This window comes from Dendroctonus ponderosae, unplaced genomic scaffold, assembly GCF_020466585.1.
Source record: "Dendroctonus ponderosae isolate FM_Combo_2020 unplaced genomic scaffold, Dpon_F_20191213v2 Dpon_F_20191213_7, whole genome shotgun sequence".
NCBI lineage: Eukaryota > Metazoa > Arthropoda > Insecta > Coleoptera > Curculionidae > Dendroctonus > Dendroctonus ponderosae.
Genome location: NW_026018916.1, coordinates 4,310,714 through 4,324,143, shown reverse-complemented (window position 1 = coordinate 4,324,143; position 13,430 = coordinate 4,310,714). Strand labels below are relative to the sequence as shown.

The 13,430-nt window shown below is 40.5% G+C and overlaps 4 protein-coding genes across 5 annotated transcripts in view; 2 read left to right on the top strand and 2 right to left on the bottom strand.

The window, feature by feature from the left end:
• Nucleotides 1-6,559, bottom strand: part of LOC125505128 (dynein axonemal heavy chain 2) — an 8,643-nt gene extending 2,084 nt beyond the window's left edge. The window contains exons 1-18 of the mRNA XM_048668279.1: nucleotides 6,440-6,559; nucleotides 6,223-6,385; nucleotides 6,035-6,159; nucleotides 5,837-5,974; nucleotides 5,586-5,776; nucleotides 5,449-5,536; nucleotides 5,209-5,396; nucleotides 5,032-5,159; nucleotides 4,838-4,982; nucleotides 4,652-4,788; nucleotides 4,474-4,594; nucleotides 4,195-4,416; nucleotides 3,995-4,141; nucleotides 1,991-2,205; nucleotides 1,635-1,935; nucleotides 1,161-1,571; nucleotides 905-1,097; nucleotides 503-851 (exon numbers count right to left, since the gene is read on the bottom strand). Of these exons, the coding sequence (XP_048524236.1) occupies nucleotides 503-851; nucleotides 905-1,097; nucleotides 1,161-1,571; nucleotides 1,635-1,935; nucleotides 1,991-2,205; nucleotides 3,995-4,141; nucleotides 4,195-4,416; nucleotides 4,474-4,594; nucleotides 4,652-4,788; nucleotides 4,838-4,982; nucleotides 5,032-5,159; nucleotides 5,209-5,396; nucleotides 5,449-5,536; nucleotides 5,586-5,776; nucleotides 5,837-5,974; nucleotides 6,035-6,159; nucleotides 6,223-6,385; nucleotides 6,440-6,539 (3,362 nt within the window). The 5' untranslated portion in view covers nucleotides 6,540-6,559. The remainder of the gene's footprint in view (nucleotides 1-502; nucleotides 852-904; nucleotides 1,098-1,160; nucleotides 1,572-1,634; nucleotides 1,936-1,990; nucleotides 2,206-3,994; nucleotides 4,142-4,194; nucleotides 4,417-4,473; nucleotides 4,595-4,651; nucleotides 4,789-4,837; nucleotides 4,983-5,031; nucleotides 5,160-5,208; nucleotides 5,397-5,448; nucleotides 5,537-5,585; nucleotides 5,777-5,836; nucleotides 5,975-6,034; nucleotides 6,160-6,222; nucleotides 6,386-6,439) is intronic.
• Nucleotides 6,560-6,835: 276 nt separating this feature from the next.
• On the top strand, nucleotides 6,836-10,125 carry LOC109537736 (leucine-rich repeat-containing protein 40). Its single transcript, XM_019904603.2, has 12 exons — nucleotides 6,836-6,941; nucleotides 6,997-7,263; nucleotides 7,315-7,505; nucleotides 7,560-7,763; nucleotides 7,832-7,955; nucleotides 8,007-8,179; nucleotides 8,231-8,373; nucleotides 8,427-8,633; nucleotides 8,685-8,828; nucleotides 8,886-9,074; nucleotides 9,122-9,307; nucleotides 9,361-10,125. Exons 2-12 carry the CDS (start codon nucleotides 7,092-7,094, stop codon nucleotides 9,467-9,469), a joined length of 1,842 nt encoding a protein of 613 aa, XP_019760162.2. The 5' UTR covers nucleotides 6,836-6,941; nucleotides 6,997-7,091; the 3' UTR covers nucleotides 9,470-10,125.
• On the bottom strand, nucleotides 9,948-11,137 carry LOC109537739 (protein l(2)37Cc). The gene is made up of 2 exons (XM_019904608.2): nucleotides 10,474-11,137; nucleotides 9,948-10,417 (listed from the first exon to the last, which is right to left on the bottom strand). The coding sequence occupies exons 1-2, from the start codon at nucleotides 11,035-11,037 to the stop codon at nucleotides 10,151-10,153; spliced, it is 831 nt and encodes a 276-aa protein (XP_019760167.2). The 5' UTR covers nucleotides 11,038-11,137; the 3' UTR covers nucleotides 9,948-10,150.
• Nucleotides 11,138-11,585: 448 nt separating this feature from the next.
• The window catches only part of LOC109537738 (SH3 domain-binding protein 5 homolog), a 3,851-nt gene continuing 2,006 nt past the window's right edge, over nucleotides 11,586-13,430 (top strand). The window contains exons 1-3 of one of the 2 annotated variants that reach the window (XM_019904607.2): nucleotides 11,586-11,819; nucleotides 12,012-12,134; nucleotides 12,546-12,690. In XM_019904607.2, the coding sequence (XP_019760166.1) occupies nucleotides 12,580-12,690 (111 nt within the window). In that variant the 5' untranslated portion in view covers nucleotides 11,586-11,819; nucleotides 12,012-12,134; nucleotides 12,546-12,579. Of the gene's footprint in view, nucleotides 11,820-12,008; nucleotides 12,135-12,545; nucleotides 12,691-13,430 lie in introns of both variants that reach the window. The other variant, XM_019904606.2, reaches the window with a different exon arrangement.

The following is a 13,430-nucleotide window of genomic DNA, read 5'->3' as shown; positions in this document are numbered from 1 at the left end:
AAACGAGCGTTCTTGCTCATTTTGCTTCCGAGAAACATGCAATACGGGACGGAAAACATGAAATTTTGCAATAATCTTACGCCATCCTTGCACAAAACGACGATAATTTTTCTAATTTCATAGACAACAGAAGTATTTTTTCTACATAACCCCCCCCCTGAATTTAAAGCTGGATCCGCCCCTGACTGATTGCTCAGAACTCGGCTGCAGAACAGCATGGGGCAAAAACAAAAACCCGCACAAAAACACCGCGAGTTTAAAAGAGACTTGTGAACATACTAGACCCTTGAATGGAACAAAATTCTGAAACAATCAATTGGTCGCTTCAAATTTATCTGTGCCCCCAGTCAAACCTTTATAATTTTGAAAATATTAGCCGTTGCAAATTTCCGTTTTTAACACCAATCGAGATAATCCGCAAGAAGAACAAAACTGGCCCAGTCTGTACTCCACTAAATCAACACCCTGTACACTAAGCAGAACCTCAACTTGAAACACTTACTCCTTGCCAAATTTTTCCATATACTCGTAGATATCGTCGATTTTGCGCTCGGTCAAGTTGAATAGAAGCAGGCACATTTTATTCTGCCACTCCACGCAGTGTTCGATGATCGCCTTCTTCAAATCTGAGCAATTGATTTGCAGGAAATGAACATCGGAAACTGTGTCCTGAATTTGAACATTGTTGGCCAATTCCGTGTAGCGCCCGATGTTGGCATCGAACAGAGTAGCGCTTGGATCCTCCTCCTCGTAGCGCTCCATGAATTTGTCTTTGTCCACTTCCCACAGGTCCCGGAATGGTTCCCAGACCTTAATGTAGTCCTTGATTTTCTCCACTGCCACCCGAACTTCTACAAGGCACTGTTGAAAACCCTACCTTTTCCAAGGCTGGACATTATTCTACCTTGATTCAGCTGCTGTTGCATGTGCTTGCAGTCTTTGTCGTTGTAGATCAGGTCTGCATAAGGAATATAATCGGTTTCAGACACGTGAAACTTATCATTCAATCGAGGCAGGGACTTGACGGCTTCCACAAGAGTGTTCTGCACGTTGGAAATCACTCGTGCCACATTGACCAAGGTGGGGTTGAAGTTAATCTACATCGGAAATGTCCACAAAACAACTATCCATACCAGCTGATAGTATGAATGCTAACAAACCTTGTTGCCAATCAGATTGACCTCGATTTTAATGAGGGGATTTGGGTCCGTAGTACCATCGCCATGTAGCGCCTCAAACATGGATTGCAGCGAATTTTTGCAGCAAATCTTCAAAGCCTCCTCCATCAATCGGTCGAAATTGTTAATGTATCTGACCCATTGGTTGGCCATGCTGCCCATGACATTCTCAAAGCCCTCAAACACCATCACTAGAAACTCAATGATGGTGTGGTAGCAGCTGATGAGTTTTCCCAGCGTGTCGTTCATGTTCTTGGTCAGCTCATCGACCAACTCTTGCAATTCCATCACCGTGTACTGAGTTAAGCTGATTAAGGGGGTGTCGCAGATTTTTTCGCAGATCAGCACGATCTGCAGGTTGCACTGCTTGTAGTCGTCCACGAAATCCTGCAGCTGATTAACATTGAAGTTTTCTTGAGTATGAGTTCATCAAACTATCGAGTCTTCCGTTGCTACCTCTGCAGTGTTATTGCTGCACTCAGCAATGTATTCGTCCCCAATGTCCGCAGCCCATGTGAGCTTGGACAGGCCTGGGGATATCTTCTTTTCCACATTGGAAATCAGCGGCTTGAACAGCAGCCTTTCTTCATCGGAAAGCGATGAAACAATCTTGTTGTAGTCCAGGACAACATTCAGGACGCACTCGTAGATGAACCGAAGACTGTCCGCCTTTTGGTACACCGACTTCACATAGGTGGGGATTTCGAAGTTCAAAGCGTCCCAATATTTGGCTTCTTTAAACATTTCCATCAGGGACCTGAAAAAGCGCAGCTGAACGAATTGGCGAAAGTAAACCAGCTGCAAACATGTACCGGTCTATGTTGCACTCCAATAATCCAGGCTTAGAAATGCTTTTGCACATCAACGGGCGTTGCAATCGCAAATTGATGTCTTCGCCGATACTGTCGATCCACTTTCGGTACAAGTTGAAAATTTTATCATCAATCGACGCAATTAGTTTCTGGTATTGGGCGAAAACGTCTTTGGAGATGCTACAGGGCAACATCCATCCAGCGTCATCAAACATCTGAAACCCCACAGAATGGTGGCAAAAATTACGTTATTGGCACCTTGTGAACCAATGAACAACATCTAAACCCCAAATTCTAATTGGATTAAATATGTCAAATGAATATAGAACTTTGATGATTATTTGAAAAATGAATCTAATTCAAACATCCAGCAAAGATGCGGTTTTAATTTACGCTTGTTCTAGACTATGAATGAGCACGAATTAGTTATCTCACATAAATGTAATTTTTCGGTTCGTAAGAGATGTGATTAAGACGTAATTTAACAAAAATATTAATAAGATTGAAAGATAATAATAACCAATATACAACAATAAAAGTTAAAAAATATTGGAGCAAATATGATTTTCTTTATTGGCTCAACTGTAATTCATGAATTCTGCAGAAGAGCTTATTAATTTCAGGTTCAAGAACTTCTACAGATTGAGCTAAAGCTCAAACTCTAATCAAATTTTTCAATTTATAGCTACAATACTTCTTTTAACTGTGCCAAAACTGCACATTCACAATAAATTGGAATTTTTTTTAGCTCAACTGCAAAAGAAAGCGTTGTTAAATTCAGGCCCACGTTCAAGAATTTCTCACAAATCAGCCCATTTTCAGATTATAATGAAAGTGTCACGCTTGTTTTCTTGAACTTTCCGTTTCACTGTACCAACATTTTATTTCGCCACTTCTACAAATTTGAGAGTTATGATTTTTTAAGCCCAAGTGCAAATAAAGCGCGCTTGAAATTGTCAGATGCAGGTTCAAGCGTTTATGCAAAATCAGCCGATGCTCAGATTCTCACGAATTTTTCTCAATTTATAAATCAAACTTTCCTGTCCTCTGTGCCAGAATTTCAAGTATCCACTTTTGCGAGTTTGGGAATTGTGACTTTTACTTTCGCCCATCTGCAAAGCAGGTGCGTTTTCCTATTCGCTGAAAAACTGCAGAATTGCCGTTGGGCTAAATAAAAAAATAATTTTTAAAATCTAGCGTTCTTGATGACCTTAGAGCTTCACAGTTGACTTGAGACAACAATTTAATCTACCAGGTTGCATTAATTAACGAAATATTCGAAAGTGAACCACTTAAGTTGAAAGTCTGCTAGAATCATAGATTTCTGGGGCAATTCTGATTTGAGTCATTTTTCGTGCAACTCTGTATATCGACTTTTTGTATTAGATCGTCTATGAAGTTTTCGCTTCAACATGAGCTCTAAATCGTAAAAATTTGACCAATAGCAGAAAAGTTGTCGCGGTAAGACCAAAAAGCTTTTTGTTTAGACCACCCTGTAAATAGAAGAGACGGTCTAAAAATTCAAAAAGTGTCGAGGTATTTCGTTTGTCTTTGAACCTTTGGTGTTGAAATTCAAAAGACCTTTTGTTGTTGTTCAACTAGGAGCATGACGAACTTTCCAAAATTTTGCATTTTTCCATTTGCCACCCTCTAAAAAATTTTCTGAAATGCTTAATTTTTGTAAAAACACTGGCTAACAGAAAACAAATCGGGTTAAGAAAAACTCTTCAAGCAGAAAATAAATCGCTTAAAGCAATCAGAATGTATCCACTGCCAAAGTTAGTGCAAATTTGGCTGTGTAACGTTCATTTTGTTGAGCAGTTTAAATTGATTCATTGAGTCATTAACAAACCCAAAGCGAGCTGGTATAAAACAAAATGTTTGGAGCTCTGAAGATGGCTTAATTAAGCTGAAACGTTGCTGCGACAACAGCCAATTTTGCGTGATTCGTCATCATCTCGTTTGCACTGATTGGGTTTCTCCGCATCATAATTTAACACTGACCTTTTTCAAGAGAGTCAATCGATGTTTCTTCATTTTGAGCAACTGAGCGCGCCCAGAATAGTACGGCATCAAGTTGGGGTACATTTCGGACTCCGTTTGCGTGTCTTGCTTGGTATCCAAAATTTCCGCCCGGAACATTTTGTAAACCTAAACACCTCTTTTACTTACAGCTCGCAGAAAACCTCCCGATGGTCACTCACTTGCAGAGTTTTCCCATCGAATAAGGAAAAGAGAGTTTTCCTTTTGGAGTAATTGTACATGGCGGCCAAAGTTTCGATTCCTTCCTCAACATTGGCAATCTCATCAAATACGGCGTTGGTTAAGTTCTCCACCACCACCTCAATGTCTTTCATTCGCGTCCGAAATTTCAGAATATCGTCATACCATTCGGCTTGCTGAACGTCCAAAATTCTGAATTTCACCTGCAATAGTAATCCTGAAGTCTCCGGGCCATTTTAACACTTATAAACCAAACTCACTCTCTCAATATCTTCCAAGCTGTCGTTAAACATTTTCTCAATCCGATCTGCCCAACTTTCAAACTGCTGCCCTTTGGAAGTACCAAACAATGGCTTGGGAATGTCTTCGGTTTCATCAAAGCTGAAGCAAGTGGTTCCCACTTAAACCCCAATATTCACCAGCTGAAGCAACCCTTACCGACCAAACACAATCATCGCCTCACAGACCTCAATCATGTCTTTGCATCTCTGGATGTAGGAGTCCACATGGTTAAAAATAGGGGCCTTATCTAACTCCCAGGGAATCTGGCCAAACTCACTGTGAGCACTGGAAACCTGATCAAACCGTTGTGAGTGAAAACTGCCGATTTTCTCATCCGCTTACCAAAATGTACGTCCGGATGTAATCAGTCAAGCACTGGATGCAAGTTTCAAACATCTTAATGGCATTTTTAGTGTGTTTCTGCAGAAAAATTATGTCCATGTCGATGAACTGGCTGCACTGGCGGATGATCTGGTTGCTCAAAGATCTACAAAGCAGGCGATATTTTGGCTTCAGTTCAACTAAAGCTGGTTTACCTGCAGATTATGGTAATTTTCTCCTGGGTGTTGTAGTATGGGCTCTTCATCCAAATGTACCGAATGAGATTGAGGATATTTGGTAGAAGCGAGCCAAATTCCTGCGGTTGCTTCAGGCTGGCCAGTTCCTGAAAAGCACGCCACATAATCTGCAGCTTCCACATGAATCCAACATACATTGCAGGGCTCTGTCAGGGTGTTCAAGAACTCAATGTTGGACTTGGCTTCTTCCACGTTGTGGATAATTTCTTCAGCAAGCGCTCTAAACTGCTTCACGTAGGAAGACTGGACTGCCATCAAGATATTACATAAATGCTTAATGGACTCGTTTTCCAGCTGGTAGTTCAGACCCAGCAAGTTCTCATCTGCAAAGGAAAACTTTGAATTTTGCCAGTTACAAAACCATTAACTATTTACATCTATTTCTCCAAAAGTTGTATTCGTCTATGGGACAGCGCAGATCTTCAGCAGTGTTCTGCTCTTGATCTTGAAGCCCCACACGCACCTAAACAAGCAAAAGTGCAGTTTCTGGAATTGTGTGGCGACTTTTTTACCTGCTTAGTCCAGTAGACAACGACTCCTTCCATTCTCTTTATAAACTCCTTGTCCTCGGTGGCAACTTCCACTGGAACAGAGATGATGATTTTTGGCACATAAAGCACCGTAAGGCCATGCAGTTTGTAGTGCAGATCGGTTAACTTGGCCAGGAACATGTGCAAAGAGTGGTTGAAGTCGTTTTTAACACCTGAGGGAGTTAGTTAAGGAAAATGGGCAAAACAGTCTAAAAGAGTTAAAAGAAGGATACTGTCCGGCCAGTTCTGAGACCGCAGCAGAACAGGGGCATAAGTGTTTTCGATCACTTGCAGCAGGGAACCTTCAATAGAACCGTTTATGGTGCCGAAGATTATTTCGTCGTGGAAATGTTGCACCGTGAAGGCCAAACCTGGTTGGTACAAATCCGTTTTTTATTAACTAGTTTACGGGATTTTCCATAGTTTCTCACCAGGTTCCCTCAGAAAGTAGGTAGCGTCAATTATTGATACAGTCGGAACAAAAGTGTCGCAAGTCAGTTCCTCTCCATCAAAGAAAATCATCAGCAGTGGTTCGGATAGGTCTGTTAGCCAGCATCTATAGCAGAATCAAAATAATGAAACAACTGAGGAAAATGCGAAGTTCCCAGCAAGTTTCTACCGGATGGTATGCTCGCATTCTTCATTCCAATCATCGGGCCGAAGATCATATAAAATCGTCAAGTCTTTGATGTATGTTACCAGCTGCAACAGCTCGTCTTCGTCGTATTCCTGCACAGGCGACAAGTTCTCCACTTCAGGGGTGAAGATTTTGACGATTTTCTCTGCAAGAGTGGCACGTTGTTAAGAATTAAGAGGTTTCACGGGGATATGAACACCTTCGGAGTCTTCTGAGGAAAACAAGGAGTCCTTGTCTTCAGTTTTCGCTTTTTCGCTCGCATGGACACTTTTTGATTCTGGCGGATTAATGCCAGACATTTTATCCAGCAAATTACTAGATTGTTATTGATAACTGTCTCAAATGGCTCTTGTTTTATCGATAAATAATGTCTTGGCAACACGTTTGTTTTCAATTATTTAATAATACTCCTGTAATATAATTTTTTATTTTCTCCAAAAACTCCCGTCGCTGTTTATTTTTTTGTGCAGTCAGCTATTAAACCAGCTAGGGAAAAGTTGCAAGAATTTAAAAACTTTAAATAAGGAAATTCCCGCCGAACACCCACTAATGTATTGCTGGTTGCCTCCCAACATTCCGGTTCTACATCATCGCATTAGTTTCCTACATGTGCCAGAAAGAAACAGCCAGGTCACAGCATCATCCCATATAATCTCGTTTTGACACTCAGCTGAGAATGTAAAGCATCTAACCAAAGAAAAGTAAATACGCATCTCAAGATTCTCAAGCAATTCAGTAGTTTTTAACAACCTTCAGTAGTGGCCATCTACTCTGCCTTCTATGGGAAATTGCTTGCTGGTGAACCTTTGCTGAGTCCGCCACTCATCAGCTAAGTTTCACGTAAAATCAAGATGAGCGAACCAAGAAACAAACATTTGCTGGTGAAAAACAGACGGAAGCTAATAAGCCCCGTTTTCCACTTACAAACCCAGCAGGAGGACGAAAAGCACCTTTCCAAGGAGACTATTAAGGATGTCAAGAGGACTGGAGTGTTAAAATTGCATGCCAAGCACTTGTCTTCTGGTAAGACCGTTGGATGGAAAACCAGCAAATAAGCCACTAGTGCTCTTTCAGTTCCCAGTCGTGTCTTCACAATGTACGATGAAGAGGACCTACCAAATGGGGTCAGCCTGGATTTTAATCAGTCTTGCAAAGATGAGCTGTGGTGGAACATTAAACCTTTAACAAACCTAGATTTAAGCTCTAACGTTATAACAGAGTTACCCGGTAAAATCGGCATCTTTCAGGACTTGCTTACACTCAATGTAAGACTGGACCAGCCCTCCAAAGGCCCCTTGATTGTTACATTTCTCTTGTAGCTACACGACAACTCTCTAACATGTCTGCCTGAGGAATTAACTAGTCTAACTAAATTAACAAAGCTCTTTATTAATCGTAACAAAATTAACCAACTGCCAAATGATATTAGTAAACTTGCGGAATTGAGGGTACTAAAACTAAGCCATAATTGTCTGGAGCAACTGCCAGACAGTTTGGTGGATTTGGTGATGTTAGAGAAACTGGTAAGCTGCCTACTGTGCCTCAATTCTTAATCCTGCCAAGCTTGTAGGACTCTAAAAGCTCTTTTTAGGACTTGTCCAATAATTTAATCAAGCAATTACCGTCTGGGATTGGCTTTTTAGTGCGTTTAACCGAACTGGATGTTTCCAACAATCAGTTAAAGACTTTGCCGCCAGATATTGTGAACTTGCGAAGTAATCAACAGGCGATAAATTGTTGCAGTCGCACTAATCCTTAATTTCTAGACCTGGCCATTCTCGATATCAATCACAACAGTATAGAAAAACTGCCCGAAAGTCTAGGAGAGTTTCGCAAGCTCCAAATATTGCACGCGCAACATAATGATATCCAGGAAATTCCTGATTTTACCGGCTGTGAATGCATACAGGAAATCTATTTTGGAAACAACTTTATCAAGGTTTATTAGTTTGCCTGTGAGATAACCTGGTCTTTAGTGTGGGTCTTTCAGGAAATCCCTGATGAACTTTGCGAAAACCTGCAGCAGTTGAAGGTGTGGGAATTGAGGGATAATCAGATCACAGTCCTACCTCAGGACATTGTTAAACTAGCTCATCTAACCAAACTAGATGTGACCAACAATGAATTAACCGAGTAGGATTTTGAATCTCAAACACAAATTTTTAGTGTTGGAAGCACTTTTTTAGGATTCCTGCAGTAGTCGCGCTTCTGCCGCATCTGCAGTCTCTGAAAATTGAGGGCAACAAGCTAAAGCACATACGAGCGGACGTTGTCCATACAGGAACTCAGAGGATTCTTCAATTTTTACGCGAAAAACTCAGCGATGAGGACCTCAATGCGCTCAGCAACGGTTTTGAATCAGCTCCAATCGAAGCCTGTGTCTTTCCCGATAGGTACCATGGACTAGGTGAAGTGTTTTTGAGGATTGCATAGAAGTTTTGCAGATATAAAATGCGCAATGGCAACATACTGAACCTGACCATGAAGGGCCTCACTTCCATACCGGACGAAGTGTTTATTGAAGCTAAGGAGGCCCGAGTTGCGAGTGTGGATCTTTGCAAAAACAAGTTGGGACTTGTGCCCGTTGGGTAAATTTCTGTTTTAGAGATAGTAACATCTTCTTCAAGTCAAGGTGTTTTATGTAGGTTGCAAATGCTTTCGGAATTCCTCACGGAGCTAAATTTATCCGCAAACCAGCTCAAGGAAGTTCCTGAAGAACTAGCCAAGTTAGCAAAGCTGAAGTTGCTAGATTTGAGCAGCAACTCGCTGAATTCTTTACCAATAGCCATGGAGAGCATGGTGAATCTACGCGAGCTTGTTCTGTTGAATAACAGGTAGTTGCTAGCAAATACCTCCATATCAGGGATTAATGGATTCTTAGGTTCAACAAGATTCCTGATTGCGTCTTCGGAATGGTCGGCCTAGAAATTCTCATGCTGAACGACAACGGTTTGACGGAAATCAATATCGAGGGGCTGCAAAAGCTAAGCAGATTGGCCACATTGAATCTGTCGAACAACAGCATCAGCTTTGTGCCACCAGAGTTAGGGAATATGACACAGATAAAGTGAGTAGATTTTACTAAATTTGAACTATTTGAATTGGGGCATTGGCTTCCAGATGGCTGGAGCTGAAGGGAAATTCGTTTCGTCAGCCTCGATATGCCATTCTGGAGCAAGGAACCGAGTCAATTCTCTCTTATTTAAGGGACAAAATTGTGACTCACTAATTCCATGTGTTTTTCTGGATTAAGAGTTTGAGAACTGGAACATTTTCATACTCAAGTGCAACTATTGTGATTACGTTTAGTTTACACCAAGCCATTCATTCAAGTATTAACTTATATGTATATTGTAGATGTATTTAGTGGAAGTTACCTTAGGCATTTAACCCGTACAAATTTTGAATGCAATCATTGCTCACATGGTAATTCTAATTATGTATATTTTTATATCGAGCTTTATATATTGAGATATTGCGTAATTTGCAGCAATGGGAGGCTTTAGAATATTTAAGTGGAAATAAGGTACTTCCAAGAAAAAAATTGTGGTATTGTACAATGCTGAATTATTGTTAAAGAATACCAAATTTTCGTTGTCTTCAAAGAAATATTTGCGTGTTTACCAAAAAATCTCAAAGTTACTTTCGTGGATGCTACACTTTATTTTGCAATTAAATTGTTCTAGTCAATTAAGCAACCCAACAAATCACTGGCATTCATTTCTTTATTATAAAATATCTGTAACAAACTAAGTAAGTATTAATCTTAGCATTAAATGAAGAAGTAGTTCATAACATAGGAGCAACTTATTTACTACCTCTTTGTTTTCTATTCAGTTCACCAACCAATCAACACAGTTCAATAAATGATCAAGTTACTGGGAATTTATCTGTATCATTCCCACGGGCTCTAATTGCCTGGAGTGGGGACATTCATCAGCAAGTTCTGACCACTTGGAAGATACGAAACTTGTCTAGATCGCGATAGTTGATAGGCGATGTCTTCGGCCGCCTCGATTCTTCTGAGTTCCACCAAACCTTCACCGGCATCCCCAAAAGCTTTGGCCAGAAGAATAGCAGCTTGAGCGTCACCTTCGGCGGAGATAACCGTGGCCTTTTTGGTTTGTTCGGCCTTTTCCACCAGGAATCGGGCCTTTTCTGCATCTTGTTGCGCCACCTAAGGGTGTGAATGAAAGTGAATTTTTATTGCAGTTGGTGTGATTAATTAATTACCTGTTTCAGTTCAACAGCTTGAGTGAACTCCCGGCCGAAAGTCAAGTGGGTGATGGAAATGTCGTCTAGAATAACACCAAACTGACTGGCTCTTTCAGTCAGGTCTTCGCTGACTTTCTGAGACACCAGGTCACGTTGTGTGATCAACTCGCCTGCATCAAACTGGGCAACCACAGCTTTGAGCACTTCCGTTGTAATGGATGGAAGTACGCGCTCTTCGTAGTCCTGGCCAAGAACAGTGTAGATTTTCGGCAGCTGATCTGGCACAGGTCTGAACAGAATACGAAGGGTGATGTTCACATTTTGCAGATCTTTGCTTCCAGTGACGACCGGCACGTTCCTGGGTCTGGATCGGACGTCGAAGATAATGGGCCTTTGAACCCATGGGACGAAAAAATGCGTGCCCTCTCCAATCACTTGCTTCTTAATGCCGGCGAATCTGTCGAAGATAACAGCACGATGCCCCCCGTCCACATTGTATAGGGCTGAGTTCACAACACCTCCAGCGAGGGCTACTCCCAAGCCTACCTGACCGATTCTATTGAAGATTTGAGCCGCTGACATTTTTTTGGGTAAAAACCACGCGAAACCTTCAAATAGTTGCACAAGATCCCACCCACTTTGAGGTTAACTAGGGAGAAAGTGACGTTTAAGTGACATACGTTCGATAAACAAATGAGAAGCGGCTACATGTGACATTTCCAGAAGCTAGTGATGAGAATAATCGAATTGTTGGTGATTATCTAGATTATAGTACAATTGCGTTTGAAGTTGAAAACGGATTAATCTTGTAGATAATCTGTTTACTAACAACTTTTCTTAGTGGAATTTTTTGGGGAAATGCTATTCACCCGGTTTTTGGTTGGGATCCTTTCCAGTGCCTTTCTACAGGATTTTTTTTTAGTAACACGGAAAATTGCCTAAATTCGTGACTCCAAAATCCCTAAAAAAACATTCTAAAATAATTTTTGGTGAATATATGGAACTTTTGCGGCCTATCCAACGCGCAGGGTTTCCAAGCCTTCTCCAAAATAACAACAATTTTCGCTATTGTCAAGAATAAAAGCTTCATGTGAATAACGAGATCTAAGAAATTTCTATCATAGCGGCAACAAAGTCTGGTTACTGTCAAATAGTATGACATCAAAACACAAATAGTGTAGGTCTGTAAAGGGGCACAAGTTTACCCCATTATCTTGCTAAAGAAGGGGTAAAAACAAACCGCGATAGTGATTAGCAATATTTAGCTAAACATTGTCTTGATAGGACCATTGTCACTGAAGCGGCGCCTTTTGCTCGGTGCAAATATCGATTTGTGTCCATCAAAGCCTTGGTCAGATACAAAGGTAATTGTTTACCATTGTTTAAATTGGTAATGCTTCCCAAATATCTAAAGCTGCAAAATACGTCATGCAAATATTAATAGCAGTTAACGAATCGAGCTCAAGTCTTAATAGTGTAAATCAAGTTTCTAAACACAATCAATATTAATTGCTTAGTTAAGAGGGATTTTACTATATATAAATCGTCCAAAGTAGGTCACACAGTTTACACCAAGGGAATTGTCTGAGTTGGCACAAGTTTACTCAAATGGGGTTTCCAGTTGTGTCCTGGTGAAATATGGAAGCAGTATTGAGGATCTCGATCGTCCGTGCTTAGAGGTAAAAAGTGTTGCAATGAAATAGCGCATATTTCCCAGTTAACACTTTGTTTCCTTAATTAAAAATTCACTAACACAAACCAAACAAGTAAATAAAACCTTTAACCATCTCTGATAATTGTTTAATTTCTTGTACATCCCAAGACTGTGATAGTCCTAAACTACTAACAATAGAGATAATCGCCTATTTACCAACGAATTTATGTTCACTGGCTGATTAACTAAAGTTGGTTTTTCTAAGTTGTTTGCTGTATTGTTGTAAGTTGTTGTTCAAAGAAATTTACTATTTACACCCTGACAGCACTTTAATTCCTTTGAGAGCGCGCGCCTTTGTAATTTTATTCTCAACTTTTCGTGCAACCTTTCGAAGCAACCCCAAAGCTCTCAGTTTATAGAAGAAACTGGTTTATAGGAAAAGTGTAGAAGTGTGACAAAACCCATCTAATATGAGTGAGAATGATGATTCTGATACAGAACTGGATCCACGAATTCAAATCGAGCTGGAAAAACTGAACAGCACAACAGATGAAATCAACAAGCTGGAAATCGAATACGATGTAAGTTTAACAAGTGGATTTAAGAGATTTTGAGAAGTGAATATTTTTACTTGTTTTGTCCTGACGGTTATTTAAGCAAGGGCGGATCCAGGGGGGTCAGGGGTCATGGGGATCATGACCCCCTATTCAATTCTCTATCCAACTATGCCAAAACGAATTCTCTGGTTCGAATGGTTTTTGAGAAACTTCTAAAAAAGCGGCGTCATGTTCAAATGGATTTTGCAACTCCAAAAAAACCACGCAAATCGAAAACTTCTTGAATTCATTCAGAATTTCCTCACTCACGTTGTTACGACTGAGTCGACTTTTTAATTCTCTATCCAACGATGCCAAAACGAATTCTGTGGCTCGAATGGTTCTTCAGAAACTTCGAAAAATGCAGCGTTATGTTCAAGTGGATTTTGCAACTCAAAAAAAAATTACGCAAATCTAAAACATCTTGAATTCAAGCATTTTTTGAGAAAACTGGCAACAATCCCCATCCATGGTTCACTTTCTAAAAAGGCCATTTATTTCTGTCTAGAATGATGTACTATTGAGCGTTCTTGCTCATTTTGCCTCCGAGATATGAGCAAAAACGGGACGTAAAACATTAAATTTTGGCATAATCTTGCACCTAAGTGTCTGATGTTCAAATTTCACTTTCTGGGTCAAAACTACTCGAATTTCCTCACTTACGTTGTTACGACTGAATCGACTTTTCAATTCTCTATCCAACGATGCCAAAACGAATTCTGTGG